The sequence below is a fragment of the Macadamia integrifolia genome, chromosome 1, assembly GCF_013358625.1.
Source record: "Macadamia integrifolia cultivar HAES 741 chromosome 1, SCU_Mint_v3, whole genome shotgun sequence".
NCBI lineage: Eukaryota > Viridiplantae > Streptophyta > Magnoliopsida > Proteales > Proteaceae > Macadamia > Macadamia integrifolia.
The window spans coordinates 21,097,099-21,120,695 of NC_056557.1; the positions used below are offsets into that span (position 1 = coordinate 21,097,099).

Genomic DNA, 23,597 nt, shown 5'->3' on the forward strand with positions numbered 1-23,597 from the left:
GTAGTGATGGAGGAGAGGCAACAAGGGAGCATTTGAATCTGGAAAATGAAGAGCGGGAGCTGAAGAGAAAGGGATTGAAGCTTCTTCTTTTTCTTATGAAAAAGGTTTTGCTGTTGGGAAAAGAGGGACAATGCGAAACCAAATATGAAAAAGGGAGGCATTCCACCATTGGTTCTATCTCAGGAGGCTGAAAGCTGAGATTTTTAGAAGCTTGATTGGGAGGAAAAGGGTTTTGGTGCTTTCTTGAGCAGTTATTAATTCCTCTCTGCAATCTTATTTGGCTTGTTTATTTCAGGAGGTAAAATGTAAGCATTAAATAGGGTCGGTAGTCATAAACTGGATCTATTGAATGGGCGAAGAGTAGCTCACTTTCAGATTTGTAGCAACGAGCTACTTAAGAGGTATCTCATCTGTAGCGCGAGAGTGTAATGCACATTCAATGCTCAGGTACACAGTCTAATGCATTCAAACGCAGCCTAAGATATTTCTAATCATTGAAAACGCGCTAGAAAACGTGTCGCGTGACAAAGGAACCCAGTCATATCTGTCACTCCGACTTAGTACAAAGTCAGGCTGAGTTTAAATCAGTGCACACAAGACTTGTTTTTTCTTGGCTTTCTATGGTTGGCTTTCTAGTTGGACTGGTATTAGAGCGATGAGATCTTAGGGAAACAAGACTGGCCTGAGAGGTTTTGTTTTTCTTTCTTTGTTTTAATATTTTTTCATTAAAAAAAAAAAGCATTTTGACACCTTGACCTTGTGCTAGGGGTGTCTATGGTAAGATTTTTATTTGTATTTTTTAGTTTTAATTTGTATTTTTTTGGAAATAATTTTACAAAATAATTTATTGTTAAAATGTATAACAAAATGGAAAATAGGCTTGGCATTCCCATTTCTCATAACAATTTCTAAAACCCGCGGATATATGATTCAGTGAGAGAGAGAACACATTCTAAGATTTGCAATGATAATTTGTCTCAATGTTGGGTAGAGAAAGATATATATTAGAGGGGCCATGGATCATTACTTGGTCGCGTGGCCATCGTACCAACTTGGGAACCAACTAGGGGAGGCATATTAACATCCAATCAAAGGGTAAAATGGTCTTTTCGCCACCCCTGTAGTTTGGCGTTGGGGTGTGCAATCATGGAATGATATTTTTCCCCATATTAGAATGAACCGTTCAATCAAGTCAATTCTTTAGTAGGAATTCTTTGCCAACACAACCCAAAGAGTTGCAGCAATGAATTTGTTTGCATATCATGTTAGCTAGGAAGTTGATCAGTTGCTTAAAGTATTAAAATGACCATTATACCCTCATCAATTAACCTTACATACACTACCTCATTAACAAGTTTGCAAAAACTAAGCAAAACAATTGAACCAAGGTTTGCTGGGGTTGAGAACTAAGTTTGCAAAAAATTAGCGTTTATTTCTCTTCCCTTTTATTATGTATTGGGTATGTCTAAATGTAACCCACCCGGTTACAAAACCCTTGTAACCTAAATTGTTGTGTCCCCATTATTTTGTCATTTTGTGATTGCTTTTAAGGTTAACAAAAGTAAATTCAACCTCAACTTTTTGGATCGTTACTTTAATTTAAACGGCAAAATGAGAGATAATTTTGAAAATGAATACACTCTTCCCAAACAACCCGAACAACCCCTCACCCCAACTAATTGTCTTCCTCCTCATGAGTCTTTCTGTTACCTTGGCTATCTTTCTGTTACCTTGGCTGGTTTTTATGACTTAAAGTTCGGCGAGATCATCTCCAGTGAGTCAGGTAAAGACTCTCTTTCTTCCCAGCGTGTCCAATGCTTTTCTGGGTTTTAGGGTTTAAAACTTCTGGTGGACTTCATTTTTGTTTTTTGAAGTTTAGAAAATAAAACATCTTTCCAGAAATTCATGTATCAATTATATTACAATAATTTCTATTGTTGTGCATTAGAGATGAGGTCAGTAAGATAGTTCTAATCATGTCTCTCTCTCTCTCTCTCTCTCTCTCTCTCTCTCTCTCTCTCTCTCTCCAAAGAAATCAATTGTATTTAATATGCTAGTGTTTTCAAGAAAGGAAAAATCCAAGAAGATGACAAATGGCAATATTGTAGGCTTTTTTATATTGGTAAAGCAATATCGTAGGCTTGGTACTATTATAATGATGACATGTGAAATTTTGTAATTATAATATATTTTATAGGTTGATTATAAGGGTTTTGGGATTGATTCTGGTCAATTCCAATTTGATTTGGATTTGGATTGATATTGGCAGCTATTGATTTGATCTCTGATTCCATGTTTAAACTCGATTATAAGGTTTATAGGACTAGATCGTTGGTCTTAAGATTTGAGGGATTCTAGGGTTTTTTTTTTGGTCCAATTTTGATTCGATTTGGATCAAAATTTGTAGGAATCAGTTCCAAGGATGTAGGGGATGGTATTGGTATCGGTCTCTGTCGATGCCGATTTGATACCAATCCGGATCGGATGGGATCGGTGGGTATCGGCCTATTTTACCCCTCATTTTTATAAAATATACTACGTTTTACCTATTTTACCCCTGAAACGATCCGGATCAAGGATCGGTCTCAGCCGATACGATCGATCCCAGACCGATACTTGACAGTTCGATCTCCAATTCCAAGTTTAAAATCCCTAGTTGATTTGGCTAGTTCGGATCAACCCCGATTATTATAGGATGGCATGTCTAGGATTTTTGAGATTGGGTTGTTGGTTTTTGGAATTTAGTGTCAATTCTAGCATTTTTGTGATTGATTCGGATCTGATTTAGACTGGAATCATTAGGGGCCAATTTACTCTTTGATTTTGAGTTAAAATTCTGGTATTAGCCAATTTGGATTAGAATTGGTCGTGAACTATCCAACTCCGGCAGTTCTAGAATGGTCAATTTAGGATTGGAATCACTAGAGGGATTATTTTGATACTCAATTTTGAGTTTAAAATCATTGGTTGAATAAACCAATTTCGATCCAAATCGACCATAGTAATACCTATCCAGGTTGTTTCAGAATGGCTGATTATAAGGTTTTTGTGATTGATTCGATCCATTTCCGATTTTGGTCATTTTGATATAGATTTTATCTAGTATTAGGCCAAATTGAAATCAAATTTCAATTCAGACCGATTCGGTTTTTATTGAATTGATTTAATAGCCTCTTATAGGTAATAGCTTCTTTTAGTAATTTTTTTAAGTTGTTATAAGGTTTTTTACGGTTTCGATTTGCTTGATTTGGTCCAATTTGATTTTTTACTGATTTGATAAAAACTCAAATTGATAAATGTTTGTTTCACGTTTCTCTTGATTAGTCCAACCCACTCGGATTGAAAATGGACACCCTCACTCAAAGCAGTAGACCCAATCACCCATTGGTTAGTATAATTTTTTATTTTTTTTTTCAATCCCATGTTGGACTTTAGAGAGGAGGAATTGAGATTTTAAATTTCAAACGAGGTGATGGGTCTATTTGAGGATAAAATTCCATTTCTATCATTTTTTAAATACTTTGTCATAAAAAGTAATGCAACAGCTTTTAAGTTTTTATTGGGAATATAAACACATGAAATTACTTTTTTAATCCCCTTGAAGCAATCATTTCTTTCACAATATAGGACTTTTTGGTAACTAGAAGTGGGTTACAAACCTTTTGTAACCTACCTAGGTTACAACTAGACAAACCCTTATGTATTTCTATACTTTTGATCTCATTCCTGACTTCGATAAGAATAGGTTTTTCAGTATCCTAATGATCTCTTGTTGTTTTATCTAGTCTCACAGAAATCAGACTTTTTACTCAATAGCAAGGATTTAGGGGATGGCATCGGTATTGGTATCGGTCTCTTCCGATACCAATCTAGATCGGATGGAATTGGTGGGTACTGGTCTATTACTTTTTTCCTATTTTACCCCTGAAACTATTCGGATAACCATATTGGATCGGTATCGGATCAGGGATAGGTCTCAACCAATACCAATACGGCCGATCCCAGACCAATACTTGAAACCATGGTCAATGGTAAAATCAAATCTCATAACAGAATTGTCCAATATTAACTGATGGCTCAGTTTCCGTCTAGCATTTCATGCACAATGAATGTATTGAGACTGCTCAAACAATGGATGCAATGCCCAAACTCTCTCCCCTCCCCATGGTTTTAAGTATCAGTGCGTATCGTGCCGTATCAGCCGATATGTATCCGTGTCGGTAGGCATCGGCAAGATACATACTGATACGCTACATGGAATTTCGGGCCCTCTTTTGCGTATCGACGTATCTGTCGTATCGTATCGTGCCGTATCGATACAGTACCGATACGTACGATATTATGCGATACGAACTTTTGAAAATATAAAAATTCCGGTGAGTATCGGTACGTATCGACTGTATCGTATAGTATCGTACCGTATCGCTACGATACGGCTACCTAAGTGTGAATGTGCCTTTTATTGTTTGAAACAAACACTTCAAACTCTCACCAACAGTTTTCTATATTTCTCTTCTTTCTTCCCCTTTGATTCACACACCTTTTTGGAGACTCAAATGGTAGATTGAAAGAAACATTGTGGAAGTGAATGGTTCAAAGAAGGAGAAAAACATAGTCCAAGAAGAACCTTGAACTTGAAAGTTGAAATTTTTGAATAGTAAGTTCTTGAATCTTTACTCACTTTTTTCAACTTTAACCTTAGATTTTCAAGTTTTTTTACAAATCTAAGGTTCATCATACTTAGAATCACATTTTGTGCATCATTATTACATGAAATCATTGGATTTATAAGGATTTACAAACTTTTTTCAAGAGAAAATGAGGGTTTCAATTTTTTTCAAATTTCTTAGATCTACTCATGCTCAATGATTAAAAATGTTTAAATTTTTTATATGTTATGTAAAAACAAGTGTTCTACAACTTCCATAGAAAATTTTGATTTTTCTCAAAAAAATATATTTGTCTATCAATACGATACCCTCATCATTTTGAACATTTTCAACTCAATATATTTTTCTATCAATACGATACCCTCTACTTAAGTATTTATGCATTCTACATGTTATATATAGCTTTTTTTAACTGTTTTTTTTATGCAAAAGTGTATAAAAATGTGTTCCCTATCCATTTATGTGCGTATCTTTAGCGTATCTTCGATACGATACGATACCCTCCGATACGTATTTTAATTTTGACCGACCGATACGGCGACCGATACCGATACTTTAATCCTTGGTTGTAGTCTCAATTTTAGCAATTTTGGTGTCAACCTCTTTCTGTACTTAAATAGAAAGTTTAGGATTTTCTTCATTTAGGTTCTTTCTAAGACTCATTTCTTTCTTAGGCAACCCACGATGATCAATTTGACATGATGTGGGGCATAATAAGCATAAGTTCACTTCACCATTAAGTGTTGTGGGGCATAATAAGGCACTGTTTGATAAAGTTTCTGCTGTTTCCGTGTCTAAAAACAGAAGAAATGATTTTTCGCGTTCTTGGGAATAGAAACAGATTTTTTGGTGTTTGATAAACCTGTTTCTTGAATTGAGTAGGGTTGGGTAGAGTCCTTGGGTCGGTGGGCCTTTTTTTGGGAATTCGAACTTCAATCCCTAACAACAATTCAGTATAATCGATTCATGAGGGTTTGGAGAGAATTGGAAGAAATCCACAAAGGAATCGATGGATGTGGATTTAAGGCTTCCACCAACAAAGCAAAAATTCAGTGTATTTCTTCTCGTTTCCTTGGAGAACCTTCGAACTTTGGAAAGCCGCCAAGTATGGTAAATGTTGGGTTGGGAGATGCAACTTTTCATTCGGGGTCCATCGATTTTTTGGCCCACAAGTTGTTCCAAGAAATGGAAAAACAAGTCTGATTTGTTTCGTCAAATACGTTTGTAGACACATAAATAAGCATAAATTTCTATTTATGTTTCAAAAAATAGGTGAAACGAAGAAGGTTTATCAAACAGTTTTTGGGGTGTTTTTCCATTTTTGAGCATAGAAAAACGGAAAAACACATTTCTGAAAACTTTATCAGATGGTGCCTAAGCATAAGTTTTCTTCACCATTAAGTCTACCTTCATGTTCTTCCAACCATTGCCTACCCACTTTGTTGATGTGCTTTGAAGAAGGAAACTCTCAACATCAAGAACCATCATAATAATGAGGAGGAGGACAATAAGTAATGAAGAAAATACCATTGCTTACGTCGTGAAACTCATTAGCTTCAGTACATATATCCACCAAAGCTTGTGATACAATACTTTTCGTTCATCATCCATATATAGTATTGCCAAGCTCCTATTAGGCAGTTGAAGACGAGTATGGAAGACATAAGGAGACATATTTAGCTAGAGTTTAAGACCTTCAGCTCTGGTTGTCTCTGATACCTGATAATGCTATGTTATTCCCGAACCAAGGAATTGCAGTGGAAGAGCAGCTTCTGAGAGGATTGCTGGTATAGGAATAAGGACCATATGACGAGATAATTCAATAATTCAGTAAAAAAAAAAAAATTGATATGCATATAATCCTGATAGATTGCTTAATCAGTCAGTATAACAGGTCTGCAAAGATGACCTAAACTTGGTGGATAGATTCAAAGATGTGTAGTATTCCTACTTGGAGTAGGAGAGTTGGAAACGCCTGAATTCGATTGGCAGTCTATGGGGTTCTTCAGATCAGAATATAGAAATGTAATAACAATCAGATAAAGAATAACTAGAAAACAGAAAAAAAAAAAGAGATAAAAACCAGGTTCAGAAATCAGAATTGAAGATAGTAAGAGAAGGATTTCTAAAATTGAAGGATGATGTAGGTCTAAGAACAAATCAGAAACCATATTCAGATTTCAGCAATAGCAATGTTCAGCTCTATTTTTCTTCTGTTTGCTATTCTAAATTTCTGTTTCAAGTTCTAGTTACAGTTCTAGTCTCAAAATATAATCTTCCAATTGAAACTAGAAATCCTACTGCTACTGTACTTCTAGGCATCATATTTTTTGTGCTGATTTTCTACATCTAGTTACAGATTGTTGACCAACCTTGTAGTTGAAGAAGAAAAGAGAATCCTGTATGCCAAGCTCAGGAATTCCAAAACTCATTTAAAACTCATATTCTTTTCTCACATCATCTCCAACTGATGGGGGGTATATTACATATTTAAAGACCTTCTAAAGTTCCCAAGTTGACTTATGAAAAGACTTGTAAATCAATTTCTTATACTGACCAAGTAAATAGACGCAAAACAAAACTCGTAAAAGCTATTAAGCATCTTAATCTAACCCAAACACTTAACTACTAATGCCATGTACTCACTGATGTAGTTGCACGATGGATTTAGAAAAAAAAAATCTTTTTTGATTTGATTTTCTTTTGTTTTAGAATTAATTCCTTTTTAAATTAGCTAGCTTCTAATTTTAGAATAGTTTCCATTTTCAAATAGTTTCCATTAATTGTTTGATTTTTCCTTTATATTAGTCATGTAATAGAGAAGAACTCAGTTTTAGATTTGAAATTGGATGTTTACTTGGCTGAAGCATTGGCTGCTGTGACTCTCTCTTGTTTACTCTTTCTTTTTTCCTCCTCCCCTGTTCTGGCGAAGGAATAGTCCCTCACAACTGAGGATTGCTCTCTTTCCTCTCCTCTTCTTTTCCCTCCAAATTCTGGGCGTTTGATCTTCACTCTGAGGTAGTTTAAACCTTAGAAATTCATACCTGAATGTGACCTCTGCTGTGAGTTACAAGACAGATTTCAGGTCTGATCTCTAATCTACCGCCAGGCTCTAATTCAGGTTCTTCCTGTGTCCTTCCAGCCTGCAGTTCCAAGCATCTATCTTATGGGTTTGATAGAGCCTCTTCTTGAGGATATTCACCAGAAATTCCAGGCCTAACAAAGGCCGATTGAAGGAGTTCTCTCGATCCAAAGCCTCCCTGGTTTTCCACCTCTTACGTTGGCTGAAGGTAGAAGAAGAAAGACTCGTGAGTGGTTTAAAACCCTTTAATTTGGTTTTTCCCATTATACCCCTCAAACCCCTTGATTTGTGTCCTTTAGTACTTGTTCTTTTGTGTAAAAGTCCCTCTTTTGTTTTACCTCCATATTAATACCCCTTCCATTCCACCTTTATTTACTACTTACCCATGCCCAATAATTGCTTCCAAGACTACCCCTGGTCTATAATTCTAATCCCCTTCATATCCCATCAGTTACTTTAATCTCCTTTCCTCCTTTTAAGATCCCTTTTATTTACAAGTCTGCCAATCCTTTCTAGGTTTCTTGTAATTACTAAACTGCCACCTCCCTTTAGTTTCAATCAATTACAGAACTGCCATTACTCCTTATATTTTGAATTTACTACTTTATTGTGGGCCCTAAGCGATCCGATTCCTGTTCTTGGAACTCGGATCCGCATCAAGTGGTATCAGAGCAAATTTTCCTGCAATTTTCTAACCATGGCAAGTCATATCACCAATGCTGAGTTGCACAAATTATATCGCGAGTTAGCCAAGAACCAACAGAATACTGATGCTAGGCTTGAGAGGACTGAAGCCAAGTTTGACAAATTTATGGAAGAGATGATTGCCTTTATGAAGAGGTCCGATAAGCGAGCTGAAGAAGGATCCTCTACATTACCTCCTCAACTCAACACTTTACGGATCGAAGACACACATCAGAGGCAGCAACTTGATCCAGTTGTTCCCCAGGATGTTACCCGACAATTTTCTGACAGAGATTATGGCATTAAAGTTGAGGTTCCCGAGTTCAGTGGTGAAAAGGGACCTGAGGAATTTCTTAACTTACCAAAGTGGAGAGAATTTTTGCATATAAGTCTCTTCCAGACGTGAAGAAGTGTGAACTCATCATCACCAAGTTTATTGGGTATGCATGTTCATGGTGGGATGATGTAATCCATGCAAGGTTTGTCAGAAGACTTGGACCCGTTACCAATTGGGAGGTCATGAAGCAGATCCTGACTGAAAAATTTGTTCCTCTTAATTATGAAAAGGTAATGTTTCATAAATTACTTGCAACAGGGGAACAAAGATGTGGATTCCTACACCTTTGAATTCCACAAACTGTCATCAAGGTGTCGACTTCAGGAGAGACCAACAACGGGTGATGCGATATATCAGTGGGTTAAGTACTGAGATTCGACTTGAGTTGGCTAACACTGATTTCAGGTCTGTTGATGTGGCAACGGCTCATGCCAAGACAGCTGAAGAGAAGTCCATTTATTGGAAGGGTCATAGTTGTCAAGGCGTCGCCAAGGCGTCGCCTAGGCGACGCCTTGGCGTCCAGGCGGTTTGCCTGGGGCCTAGGCAACAGCCGCCTTGTTGCACTGCATATCGCTTTGTGTTTCGGCACTTATTTATGCCAAATATCATTCAAGTAAATGTTTTTAATATTTGTTATTTCATTTACTTAAGATATTATTCATAAATAAGCAAATACCCCCTATTTGAATCCAATAAAAATAGTTTAAAAATCAAATTCCAAAAGGAAAAAAAGTCAACCCCCCAGTCCAAGAACAAAAACTGGATTTGGTTATAGGGACGATTTTCAACTTTTAAATGCTAGGGTTTTTCTCAATTATGAAAATTTTATAAATTCTATCATGTTAAAACATTGCTAAAAACCAAAAGTCCGGTAAAAAAATATTTTGTTTTGATATTCATAAAATTATTTTCATTCAGGCGATTTTAACAGTATTCGCGCACTTAAAAATAAGTTTGACTGTAGCATAACTTTGTCATTGCAACTCAGATTTAAGTAATCTTAGACTTGTTAGAAAGCTGGTTTTATATTATAACTAATACAAAAAGTCTCATGTAAANTTTTGATCAGTCCATAGAAAGTAACTGGCAACTTCTGGTTCACCTCCAAAGACCCCCAACGGCTATATAATGGCTATATTTTGAGTTTAACGGCTCAGTTGGGTGCTCAAGCCAAGTGCGAGCATAGATGACCAAAAGGCCTTGCCTCTATTAGGGGCTCAAGCCGAAGTCAAGCACAACTAACCAAAGTGCCTGTACTTAGTTGGGAGTTCATGCCTAGGCTGAGCACAACTAGCCAAAGGGCCTACCCTCGGTTAGGTGCACTCAAGCTAAAGTCCAGCAAACCTGACCAAAGGCCCTACCCTCGGTTTGGGGTTAGGCGAAAGCCGAGCACACCTGACCGAAGGGCCTACCCTCGGTAAGGGGCTCAGGCCAAGGCCAAACACACCAGACCGAAGGGCCTACCCTCGGTTTGGGGTTAGGCGAAAGCCGAGCACACCTGACCGACGGGCCTACCCTCGGTAGGGGGCTCAGGCCAAGGCCAAACACACCAGACCGAAGGGCCTACCCTCGGTTTGGAACTCAAGCTACGACTGATTGCACTTGACTGAAGGGCATACTCTCAGTTTAGGCAAAGGCCGAGCACACTTGACCGAAGGGCTTACGCTCAGTTGGGAGCTTAAGCCAAAGTTGAACATATGTGATCGAAGGGCTTTTCGTCAATTGGGGGCTTGAGCCAAGGCCGAGCAAACCTGACTGAAGGGTCTATCTTCGGTTGGGTGGCTTTGGCCAAGGCCGAGCAGACCTGATCGAAGGGCTTACCCTCGGTTGGGGGCTTTGGTCAAGGCCGAGTACACCTGACCGAGAGGCTTAACCTCGATTGGGGGATTAGGCTAGGAGCTGAGGAGACCTGATTGAGGGCTCAGGCAAGGCCGAGCACACCTGATGAAAGGGCTTACCCTTGGTTGGAGCCCGGGCTAAGTGCAAGCATAGATGACCAAGGGGACTTGCCTTTGTTGGGGGCTTAGGCCAAAGTCTAGCATAACTAACTGAAGTGCTTTCCCTTAGTTGGGAGTTCAAGCTAGGCCAAGCACAATTGATCGAAGGGCTTATCCTCAGCTAGGAGCTCAGGTTATGGTCGAGCAAATCTAACTAAAGGGCCTACCCTTGGTTTGGGGTTAGGCTAAATCCGAGCACACCTGACCGAAGAGGTTACCCTAGGTAAGTGGCTTAGGCTAAGGCCGAACACACCAGACCAAAGGGGGCCTGCCCTCGGTTGGAGCTCAGGCCAAGGCCGTGCACACCTGACCGAAGGGCTTACACTCAGTTGGGAGCTTAAGCCAAAGTCAAACATACGTGATCGAAGGGCCTTCCGTCGCTTGGGGGCTCAAGTCAAGGCCGAGGAAACTTGACTGAAGAGCCTACCTACGATTGGGGGCTCAGGCCAAAGCCGAGCAAACCTGACGAAAGGCTTACCCTCAGTTGGGACTTGGGAGCTTAGGCCCAAGCTGAGCAAACCTAATCGAAGGGCCTTCCCTAGATTTGGACCTCAGGCCAAAGCTAAGCACACTACTTGCTCAGAGAACTCTCCCATAAAATAGTCAAATGTGCCTGAGCATAGTTACTCTTGAGACTCAAATCTGTTTTTCAAAAAAAAAAAATGTGGGAACGATGGAGGGGCCTCTTCAATCTCTAAATCATTGAAGTGAAGGACAACTTTCCATGGTTGTCAAGGCATAATTGAAGTAAATGTTTTTAATATTTGTTATCTGATTTACTTAAGATATTATTCATAAATAAGCAAATACCCCCTATTTGAATCCAATAAAAATAGTTTAAAAATCAAATTCCAAAAGGATAAAAAGTCAACGCCCCAGTCCAAGAACAAAAACTGGATTTTGGTTATAGGGACGATTTTCAACTTTTAAATACTAGGGTTTTTTCTCAAATATGAAAATTTTATAAATTCTATCATGTTAAAACATTGCTAAAAACCAAAAGTCCGGTAAAAAAATATTTTGTTTTGATATTCATAAAATTATTTTCATTCAGGCGATTTTAACAGTATTCGCGCACTTAAAAATAAGTTTGACTGAAGCATAACTTTGTCATTGCAACTCAGATTTAAGTAATCTTAGACTTGTTAGAAAGCTGGTTTTATATTATAACTAATACAAAAAGTCTCATGTAAAAATAAAATCATTTGACCAGTCAAACTTATTATAGAATAAGAGCATTTCTCTAAATGTTGATTTTTTATAACTTAATATGACTTAATGTTAATTTTTTATGATTTGATGTGGCTAAATGTTGATTTTTAATGACTTGATGTGGCTTAATCTTGATTTTTTATGATACAAGGTATATATAACTTACTAAATAATGTTAGAAAATAGGAAAAATAAAAAATAACACTTGTTCGCCTAATTCGCCTTAAGGCGGGCGCCTTCTCGCCTAAGCGCTTAGACAACCCTCCACCGCCTTGGTTCGCCTTGGCGCCGTGACAACTATGGGAAGGGTATGTTCAAGACTTCTTCAGTTTATAGACCACCACGTATGGAGGAAAAGAAGCCTGAAGCTCGCAGAGTTGAAGAAAAAAGGTCAGAATTCAACAAGGATAGTATTGGGGTGAAGAATATCATATGCCATAGTTGTGCCGAGAAGGGTCACTATTCCAACAGGTGTCCCAACAGGACTCGTTCTGTGAATGTAGCAGAGACGCAGCTGACAGAGAAGAATGAAGATGAATCTCATTTATATCCTTATCCCCTCGAGGACGATGATATTGTCGATGATGAAGATGAAGATGTAGAAGCTCATTCAGCTAGCCTTTCATCCTTTTCGAATAGACTAGTTGATAAGGCTCCTCTCTTCAGACAGAAGGGTACTTTCCTGCACGGCTCCGACCATACTAATGTTCATGCAGTTGTTGATACTGGGGCAGAAACAAATTTTATATCTGCTGAATTTGTTCGAGCACACAACCTTCCACAGAAGCAACTTTTCAAGAAGATTCACGTGCGAGGTTTTGGATCCACAGCTCGAGAAGAGGCCACTGCAGTTGTTCGAGTACATCTATAGTTTGGGCCACTACAGTACCATGTCACCTGTTTGGTCACCCCATTGGCACACTGCGACATTCTTCTAGGGCGACCCTGGCAACGACATGCAGACATTCTCTACGATGGAGCACAGAATACCATCAATGTGAAGCAAGGAGGTCGCATGTACTTAATGAGGCCACATGCATTATCCGACATGGCACGTCGTCAGCTAACTCCTGCTCCAATGACATGTCAGCCTACTCTCCCTCTTGGAGTTTTGTTCCCATCATCTGTTTCGAAATATGTGCCACTTCATCGGCGAGCGATTTACAAGGGAATCTTGGGAGCACGACCTAACTCGACGGAGTCGAGTTCTTTTAAGACCAAGAGAGCTGATGCAGTTGCACGATGGATTTAAGAAAAAATATTTTTTTTTATTTGATTTTCTTTTGTTTTAGAATTAATTCCTTTTTAAATTAGCTAGCTTCAAATTTTAGAATAGTTTTCATTTTCAAGTAGTTTCCATTAATTGTTTGATTTTTCCTTTATATTAGTCATGTAATAGAGAAGAACTCAGTTTTAGATTTGAAATTGGATGTTTACTTGGCTGAAGCATTGGTTGCCGTGACTCTCTCTTGTTTACTCTTTCTTTTTTCCTCCTCCCCTGTTCTGGCGAAGGAATAGTCCCTCACAACTGAGGATTGCCCTCTTTCCTCTCCTCTTCTTTTCCCTCCAAATTCTGGGCGTTTGATCTTCACTCTGAGGTAGTTTAAACCTTAGAAATTCATACCTGAATGTGACCTCTGCTGTGAGTTACAAGACAGATTTCAGGGCTGATCTCTAATCTACCGCCAGGCTCTAATTCAGGTTCTTCCTGTGTCCTTCCAGCCTGCAGTTCCAAGCATCTATCTTATGGGTTTGATAGAGCCTCTTCTTGAGGATATTCACCAGAAATTCCAGGCCTAACAAAGGCCGATTGAAGGAGTTCTCTCGATCCAAAGCCTCCCTGGTTTTCCACCTCTTAAGTTGGCTGAAGGTAGAAGAAGAAAGACTCGTGAGTGGTTTAAAACCCTTTAATTTGGTTTTTCCCATTATACCCCTCAAACCCCTTGATTTGTGTCCTTTAGTACTTGTTCTTTTGTGTAAAAGTCCCTCTTTTGTTTTACCTCCATATTAATACCCCTTCCATTCCACCTTTATTTACTACTTACCCATGCCCAATAATTGCTTCCAAGACTACCCTTGGTCTATAATTCTAATCCCCTTCATATCCCATCAGTTACTTTAATCTCCTTTCCTCCTTTTAAGATCCCTTTTATTTACAAGTCTGCCAATCCTTTCTAGGTTTCTTGTAATTACTAAACTGCCACCTCCCTTTAGTTTCAATCAATTACAGAACTGCCATTACTCCTTATATTTTGAATTTACTACTTTATTGTGGGCCCTAAGCGATCCGATTCTTGTTCTTGGAACTCGGATCCGCGTCACTCACCCCCCTTTATGGGCTTATAAATTAGGCTCATTACAATGAAAATAAAAGGTCCAGTCCAACTTATATTATACATATATAACTATCCAAAGCTTGTTTTCAGCCCATTGGACTGCCACTAGCACTTTATGGGCCTCCTACCTCCTAAATTTGTGCCTAGGCCTCCTGATGTGGATCCGAATTCCAAGGACTGAAATTGGATTGCTTAGGGCCCCAAGAATGACTAAAAATATCAAATTTAATGGTTAAAGGGTATTCTTGTAATTCCAGAAACAAGCAGGGCCTTGGAAATAATTATATGACAGCTGGGTAGTTCTAGAACTAAAAAACTTTTAATATAAGGGCTTATTCTGAATTTTTAAAGAAAGGGGAGTATAACCTGAAATAAAGTCCAGCCAGGGGTCTTTATGTAATTTTAAAAACTGATCTTCTTCTTCTCCACGATAAACTGAAACCAGTACTAAGAGAGGAGAGCTGGCGGTAGAACAAGAAGGATTTGGACAGCAAATCTCGACCTCAGGTTTCAGGGAATGGATCGCAGCAGCAAGAGGAGTGTAGATCCAAGTTCGACAAGTCTCAAAAGCTCCCAATCAGACCTGTAGTGAAACCTGCAACTGAATCTGGAGGAAGCTAGGGTTCAGTCTGTTTGTTGTTCTGATTTCTCACCACATAAGAAACGTGAAGATCAGAAACTCCAAGGGGTAAGTCGCCTAGGTATAGCCTACCTTCGACCCAAATCCTAGAGTCAATCGATTGGAGACAAAGCTGCCGTGATGCCTCCTTTCAGGTATGGTAATGTCGCCCAGAACAGGGTAAGGGAAGAAAAAACCAGAAATTTAAAAAAAGAAGGAGAAGAAATAAAGGGGAAGTAAAAGAATGGAAGAGAAGAGATGGAAAAATTTCAGAGGAGGAAGAAGGGGAAATCGGCAGCCATGGTTCTCATATCAAAACTCTTAATCAAATTTCTATTCTTCAAATCTAAAACTCAAAACTAAACTTCTCCATCGTTTACATATCCAATATAAAGGAAAAATCAAACAATTAATGGTAACTACTGAAAAGGAAACTATTATAAAATTAGAAGCTAGCAAAATTCAAAGGAAATTGTTTCTAAAACAAAAGAAAATCAAATCAAAGGATTTTTTTTTTCCTAAGTCCATCGTGCAACTGCATCACCTTCATATGGGTGTCATTGATCCAATCACTCCAATGCAACCACATCATTTTCCCCGTTTATAGTTTTTATTCCTCTCTTACCTCATGCCCCAAGATATTGTATAGTGGACCGCATGTCATTCTTTGGACCAAAAAGATTTATTACACCATGAAGTTAGGATCAGTTTCTATGCATACCAGAGAGGTTAATGAAAAGCTACCAGATAGTGGATACAACCTGCGTTGGCTGAATAAGTGAATGACAAGGTTCTTCGTCTGCCCATCTGAGAGTTCCCTTTGGTAGATGGTACAGGGTTAAAATATTCTCTTGGGAAGAACCCCAGCAAATACTTCCTCCTTAGGGGGAGCCCCTTGCCAAGAATATTGCCCTTCCCTATCAGCATCCTAATCCCGCATAAATTTCATAAGAAGATTTAAATGGATATAACTCTCCTCTTGCTCCATCTGTCAAAAAATTGGTTCTACCATGCCATAATACACACATTTCTAAGGAGCCTTGGCCAATCCTAAAAAACCAAATTTAATAACGACTTTCACAAACTAATGGACCCTAATGGTCTGAAGACAGAAGGCGGTTAATTAGCCCCTACTCCCTTTCACTTGACTCTCCATATTTTTTGATACTCAACACATTCAATGCAACTTCATAATATCTTGTTATGGCTCTATGTATTTTTTTTTTAATATAATTTCATCATATAGTCCTGCTTGGATTGGTCCTAAAGTTTGAGTTGAGAGTTGATAGAATTTTGTTCACTGGTTTCTTTGTCTCTTGTTGTTATTGTTGGGTGTTTTGGTTCCAGGCCTGATAAAACTGTATTTTTTTCTTGCATGATGAATGGTTCTTATGTCCGTATGTTTTGCAGCTGTGTACACTTGAATTTGAGACACGCCGTGCTTCATATTACTGGCTGTTAGACGCACTGGGCCTTTATCAACCATACGTCTGGGAGTATTCTAGGTTGAATGTAACTAACACTGTGATGTCAAAGCGTAAGGTGTGCCAGTTGATATAGTAAATCTATAGATAGCTTGAAGCTTTAGTTTCTCATGTGGTAAGTGATTCATCTTTTGCTGTTGTAGTTGAATCGTCTTGTGACTGAGAAGTGGGTTGATGGTTGGGATGATCCCCGTTTAATGACACTGGCTGGTTTACGACGTCGAGGAGTCTCTGCAGATGCCATCAATGCTTTTATTCGAGGAATTGGAATTACCAGAAGGTTGAGCTTTTTCCCCCTTTGCATGTTCTCATGATTCATTATTTTATTTATATACCCTTTTACAATTGATACTCATGCTAATCTTTATGGTACAGTGATAATAGTTTGATAAGTTTGGCCCGTCTTGAATACCACATAAGAGAAGAGCTAAACAAAACAGCTCCTCGTACAATGGTTGTCCTGCATCCTCTCAAGGTATTCATCTTGTTAGAATCTGTGATTGATGAAGCATTTGCTAGTGGTTGACTGATTCTTTCTGTATTAGTAGGTTGTTATTACAAACCTTGATTCAGTTATGGATCTCGACGCAAAGAGATGGCCTGATGCCCAGACAGATGATGCATCTGCTTTCTACAAGGTGAGTGCAGACTCCTCTGTTTTATCTAGTGTGTGAGCTGTGAGCTAATCAAGATGTTTATGCATTAATGCAATGAGGCTTAACCTTTTCATTTGTGCAGAAGTTGATTCACCACCATTACTGAATAACTCCCCACCCCCCTTTTTGTGTAACACAATTGAAATCAGGAGTTTGTTGCTGATGAAAAATTTCTATAAACTTTGATTGAACAGAGGCGCAGCTCAAGCAATTCTTAGTTTCTTGCAGAGGGCTTAAAATTTTGTCTTACTTTTGCATGACTTGGCCAAGATCATTCATGGAGTAAAGTATACCAGTTTAAGCTGCTGGCATAGAAAACCTGTGACTATTGGTCCCAAGGGTATTAAATAGATTAATACCCTTGGGACTAGGTTCCTGCTAAATTAGTTATGCCATTATGTCCTTTAAAAGAGATGTCCATATATATATATATCGTAGTTGTCAAGGAGCCGCCTTGGCATCTAGGCGGTTTGCCTGGGTCCTAGGTGACTTTCGCCTTATTGCACTGCATTTCGCCTTATATTTTTGGACTTATTTATGGAAAATATCATTTACTGAAGATATTATCCATAAGTAAACGAATATCCCCTTATTTCAATCCAATAAAAATAGTTTAAAATTCAAATTCCAAAAGGATAAAAAGTCAACCCCCCAGTCCAAGAACAAAAACTGGATTGTTGGTTGTAGGGGCGATTTTCAACTTTCAAATGCTAGGGGTTTTCTCAATTTTGAAAATTTCTTATCATGGTAAAACATTGCTAAAAGTCCGGTAAATTAATCTTTTGTTTTGATGCTTTTAAATTATTTTCATTCAGGAGATTTTAACAACATTCGCACACCTTAAAATAAGTTTGACCGGAACATAACTTTGTGATTGCAACTTAGATTTAAGTAATCTTAGACCTGTTGGAAAGCTGATTTTGTGTTATACCTAATACAAAATGTCTCGTGTGAAAATAAAATCATTTTGACTAGTAAAACTTATTATAGAATAAGAGCATTTCTCTAAATGTTTATTTTTTATGACTTAATGTTGATCTTTGATGATTTGATGTGGCTTAATGTTGATTTTTGATGACTTAATGTGGCTTAATATTGATTATTGATTTTTTTATGATGCAAGATACATGTAGGCTGTAGCATACTAAATAATGTTAAAAAAGATTGAGAATAAAAAATAACACTCGGTTGCCTTGTTCCCCTTAAGGCGGCGTGTTGTCGCCTAAGCGCTTAGGAGCCCTCCAAGTTTTTGTTTGCCTTGGCGCCGTGACAACTATGGTAGATATATATAACATAACTTTGTCATCATTTAATAAATTATATGGGTATAAAACCAAAACTATTAAATGATAATGGTTGTGAAATGAACCTGGTAAAGTTGGCACTTATTTTCTTAATATGTGTTTGAACATCCAACTTGGAACCATGGGAAAGAAAAGGACCTATCCATTCAGTTGCAATCAAGGCTTTAGTATGCGGTATTAGTGGCCATATCGAGTTGGATCGGGTCATTTTACCCCCAAAATACTAATACCACTAATTTTTGGACCATCCCTCTGACAATATGATACCACCAACCCGTTTTGGTATCATATCAGTATTGTTATACACCAATACTGATACTTATTTGCCTGTACGATACCGATATTTAAATCCATTGTTGCAATGGATTGAAGGGATGATGATTGGTTGTTAAGTTAACAAACACCTGGAAAGTTTTAGCAGTAAAGGGGACTTTTAAATGTGAGCAAACTTAAAATAGAATTTTATGGGATTGATATGGTAGTTAGGAGAAACAAGTACAGGAATCCAAAGATTCAACTTGGAGAGAGAAACAATGCCGTCCCATGCCTTTTGTTTTTGGATAAATGTTTCATTTCTTTCCCTATCTCTATTCCGTTTCCTAAGAAAGTTCTTGAGAAGTAGAAAAGATTATGAGAGACTTTATTTGGGAGCCTGGCATGGAGTAGAGAACATTTGGTACAAAACATGGTACACTACATTGATGCAGATACACACCCGTAGAGCAAACCATACCCATCTGGGTTCCAGACAGAGATGTACTAGATCCATATTTGTTTTGGGTCTAGTAGGATTTTATGAATTTATTTTTATTTGGAAGATTGTCTTTGATTTTATTTTATTCACTTTATTTTCTCAAGTTAGGTTCACGTAGAATTTAGATAGTCCTAGTAGAGTCAGATTGCTTAGTTATGGTAGTATCCTATTTCAGTTGGTTTCCTTTTCTATGTATTTTCTTTTCTACAAATTGGTTGTAACTAATGGAAAACTAAGATTGAAAGATGAATTGAGTTGAGTGTTTGTGAAGTCTACGGGCATGTGCACGATTCTTCTTGCCCTCCCTTTCTTAGTGCGATTTCTCCCTCTCCCCTGCAACTTTGAGTTTCTCAAGGATTTCTTCCCTTCCCCTACCGGCCCTCCATCACACATGCTTATAGACCCCAATAAAAAAATAAAACAAAGAAATGAAACCATGGGAAAGGACAGGTGTGGTCAATGTATTTCTCACACTTAAATTTGTGTTAGGGGCTGTCCTGCCATGATTCTCAAGTAACATCATTTACCACTGTTCTCAATGTAGGTTCCTTTCACAAATGTTGTTTATATTGAACGTTCTGATTTTCGGGTTAAGGATTCAAAAGACTACTATGGCCTTGCTCCTGGTAAATCTGTCCTACTCAGGTATATATCTAAACTCTCATGATGTCAATCTATTTGGATAACCTCATGGTAAACACTTGTATTTTTCTTCACCAATGCAGATATGCTTTCCCCATAAAATGTACAGAGGTGATCTATGGTGATGATAAGGAGACTGTTCTTGAGGTTCGGGCCGAGTATGATCCTTCCAAAACAACAAAGCCCAAGGTTTGTCTCTTGCTAGAAGTTGAAATTTTTTTAACTGAGAAAATTCAAGTATTCGTAAACTGATGATGGGCCTAAATTATTATTGTAACTGGTTGCAGGGTGTTCTTCATTGGGTTGCACAACCTTTGCCTGGGGTTGATCCTCTTAAGGTGGAAGTCAGGTTGTTTGACAGGCTTTTTCTTTCTGAGGTTGGTTGTACTCTCTTTTCCTAATATCATCACTTAACTAGTTTATTAAATATTTTTCTGAGACCTTACTGTTTTCATGATTTGACATCAGAATCCTGCTGAACTGGATGATTGGCTTGCCAATCTAAATCCGAAATCCAAAGAGGTAACATCAGAAGCTTTTGGTGTAGGCTCTCTTAGCAGTGCTGCTGTGGGAGACAAGTTTCAGTTTGAAAGGCTTGGTAATTCCATAATTCCATAAACTCACTTATTTTTGGCATCTGAATGAAGATGTTAGTTTTCACTTAACCTGCAAGTATACGGAGGGGCAGATGTTGCTCTATTTGGATGAGGTAACATGGTTTTATGAAGTAAATTATGTTAAAAGGTAGTGCGTTGGGCATGCCACCTGCTCCAGGTAAGCTAGCAGGCGGGTGACATAGGTGGGGGCACAACTGTGGGTTGGGGGGTCTTTTCATTAGGAGGGAGGGAGAGAGAGAGAGAGAGAGAGAGAGATGGTGGCTTGCCTTGAAAAAAACATCAGTAAAATAGGAGGTTTGCTATATTTTTGTACTGAACTTTGCTTGGGCAGTATTTCGTGATTAAGTCATCATTGTGGCTGTGGTCATGGTCAATTGATGCAGTTACTTGGTCATACAGGGGCATATTGGGGACAATTTATAATTTGAATTTTTTTTTTATGCTCGTTTGCAAGAGAGTTGTAGGAAGGTAAAAGTCCCATTAGCTTTGAATTTATTTTCTATTTCAGATAACATAAGAGTCTGCTTGAGCCTTTTGGCTGGCTGTATCTTTCTCTCTCTCTCTTCCTCTCTGGTTGTTCCCTAATCCCTTTTCCTCTTAGGAGCCTTTCCCTGGACAATCAAACCCCTAGAATTTCCACCCATTAAGTCTCCTCTCTTGTGAGAATCTTTTCTAGTTGCAGATCTGTATCTGGAGGTACCGTCAATCACGCTTTCAGGGTTCAGTTCTGTTATCGAGGTGAATGTTTGGGTACCTGAGTTTTGGAAAACCTTGGGTTGCGATTCAAACTCCAAAGCCCCTAGTTGATTGGGTCTGTCATGAGGGAGATCTCTCCTTTGAAACTGAACCTCCCTGCTGTTAGTCTCTAATCGAGGTAGATGACAACCTTGCCTTTGATATACTTTAATGCATTGTCCCAATTTCCTTAAATACCCCTGATGCAGTTCTGACGTACAAAAAGGCCAACAGCAAATCAGGCCATTGGATTCGGCCAAGTATGGACTAATATGTTTAATTTTGGGTGCCAATGGGTTGTATGGGCCATGAGCTTTTAGTATTTTTGGGTTTTCTAATGTAATGGGCCAACTCTATAAGCCTAAATATTATGGATTTCAGTCCTATACGAGACTAGTATTAGTTTCTATTTTAGTAAGTTGTATTCTTTATTTTAGTAGTGTTTCTAGAAGGCTGCACAGGTGTCCTACATTCCAGCCCCGAGTTTCTATCTAGTTGGAAGTTCAGTAGTTTCTATTTTGAAGAAGACTTAAAGTTGTAAGGGATTCTTCCTACCATATATAGGGGTTTCCTATTTTCTTATTTGATTGAAGTTATAAATAGAGATTAGGGGACCACTACCCCAACAGGGATGAAAAAGGTTGAAGTTGGTAAGATTCGTTCTTGATAGTTAGGTGAGAGGCCTATATCCTTTCATCTATTCTTCTTTTCTTTATTCCATTAAATATCAGAATCTGTTTTTCGGTCTTGTGCGCACTGTTTCTTCTTTGGTCTTCTTTCTTGAATACTATTCTGCCGACTAACTGTTAATTGAGTTTCTTCCTAAGTTGGGACAGATCCTTATGCTGTAGTATCTTATTGGCTTGGTTTCTATTTTGTGCTGCTACTTTCTATTTTCTATACCCACTTACTAAATTGTTGCTTAGTTGCTAGTTTCATTTTCTTACTTTCTATTTTGTTTACACTGGCTATTTCTTCACTTTCAGTTGCTGTTTTCTGCTGTTTTTCCGGCCTGAGTTTCTAATTTTAGCCACTTTCTTTTTTCATGATCTCTTGATGTCTCCCAATCTAACTGTCCGATTGATTCTAATTTTGGCAACCCATTCCTCAATCGTAATAGGTCTTGTGATCAGAGCTGCAACCGGATCACCTTTGGCTAGGTTGCTGATATTACTCTTGTGGTGGGTTATTGAGAGACCTGATTTGTTCTTGATTTTTGTCTGCTATTGGTTCCCAGCTTTGGGTAATTGGATAGCTGTTGTCCTAATCCTTGATTTATTCCATTCGTTCCCCATCCTTTTATTAGCTACCAATACTCTCCCCTTAAGAAATTACTTACAATAAAAACAACAACAAAGCCTTTTTTTCTAACTTAATGGGGTCGGCTACAGTTGCAGTTACGTATTTAACTTTATCTTTAGGTTTTTTACCGGCAATGACATCTGTGCACACCAGAAATTTTCTTTGCACAAAAAGTTTTCAAATGTGGTTCCTTGACTCAGTTCCATCCTTTTTGTTATTTTGTTGTATTACAGGTTATTTTGTGGTAGACCCAGATTCTACACCAGAAAAACTTGTGTTCAACCGAACAGTCACTTTACGCGATTCATATGCTAAGGCTGGGAACAAGTAAATCCAGAGATAGGAACTGGGAAACTGATGACTGAGATGTAATGTGCATAGTAGGAGGCTGAAGGTTTTGGAAGGGGTGTTATGCAATGAGATGATGTATTTTGAATATATCATTCCACTTTATCTTTAGGTTTTATACTGGCAATCCTCATATTCAATTAAATTTATACATACTTCCTTGTGCTTGGTGGTTCTATGGTGAAATCCTTTGATTTAAAGTCTCAATGGTAGCATCAATAGTCCCTTGGTTCTGTGGCTAAGGACATCACGGTGTAACACAAGGTTCTCAGGCTTGAGAGACTGCTGCGGCAAAAATTTTGCATGGTTATTACATAGTAGCCAGCTAGCGAGCGGTTGAATGCCAAGGAGTCTTTAGTAATTACCATCTCTAGGTTGTTCTGTAGCTGTCTCAAACTATGTAATTTGTATTGACCAAAGATCTGTATTCCTCAGTATAGTTTCCTTAGTTTAATCGTTTCTGGGTTTGGAGCTTGTTCTTCTTTCCCCTCCTCCCCCCACCCTCCAAAAAAGGAAAAAAAAAAAGAAAAGAAAAAAAAGGAGAAAGATCTCAATGGTAGCTCAATCAACCCAAAACTTGTGGTATTGACATATTGTTTTATCTTTTTTTTTTTATTTACATATACCTGTATGTTCTCAAATCATATTCATATTGTAATTACTTTACTAGTTTTGGATTTTTGAAACTGTTGATGCTCATCTAGCATGGATCAATTACATTATCATTTGTTTACCATGGGTGTTTTTTGGTTTTTTATCATTTTGTCTTAATTTTTCTTTAGGGAAGAGATAGAAGATAATATGGAGAGAGAGAACTC

At 38.2% G+C, this 23,597-nt stretch overlaps 1 protein-coding gene across 1 annotated transcript in view; it reads left to right on the forward strand.

Annotated features, from left to right (window-relative positions):
- Window positions 1-23,233, forward strand: part of LOC122072006 (glutamine--tRNA ligase-like) — a 24,661-nt gene extending 1,428 nt beyond the window's left edge. Inside the window, exons 2-11 of the mRNA XM_042636507.1 lie at window positions 16,285-16,297; window positions 16,348-16,479; window positions 16,565-16,701; window positions 16,797-16,896; window positions 16,970-17,059; window positions 19,680-19,780; window positions 19,861-19,966; window positions 20,065-20,154; window positions 20,246-20,375; window positions 22,665-23,233. Of these exons, the coding sequence (XP_042492441.1) occupies window positions 16,285-16,297; window positions 16,348-16,479; window positions 16,565-16,701; window positions 16,797-16,896; window positions 16,970-17,059; window positions 19,680-19,780; window positions 19,861-19,966; window positions 20,065-20,154; window positions 20,246-20,375; window positions 22,665-22,762 (997 nt within the window). The 3' untranslated portion in view covers window positions 22,763-23,233. The remainder of the gene's footprint in view (window positions 1-16,284; window positions 16,298-16,347; window positions 16,480-16,564; window positions 16,702-16,796; window positions 16,897-16,969; window positions 17,060-19,679; window positions 19,781-19,860; window positions 19,967-20,064; window positions 20,155-20,245; window positions 20,376-22,664) is intronic.
- Window positions 23,234-23,597: the final 364 nt, after the last annotated feature.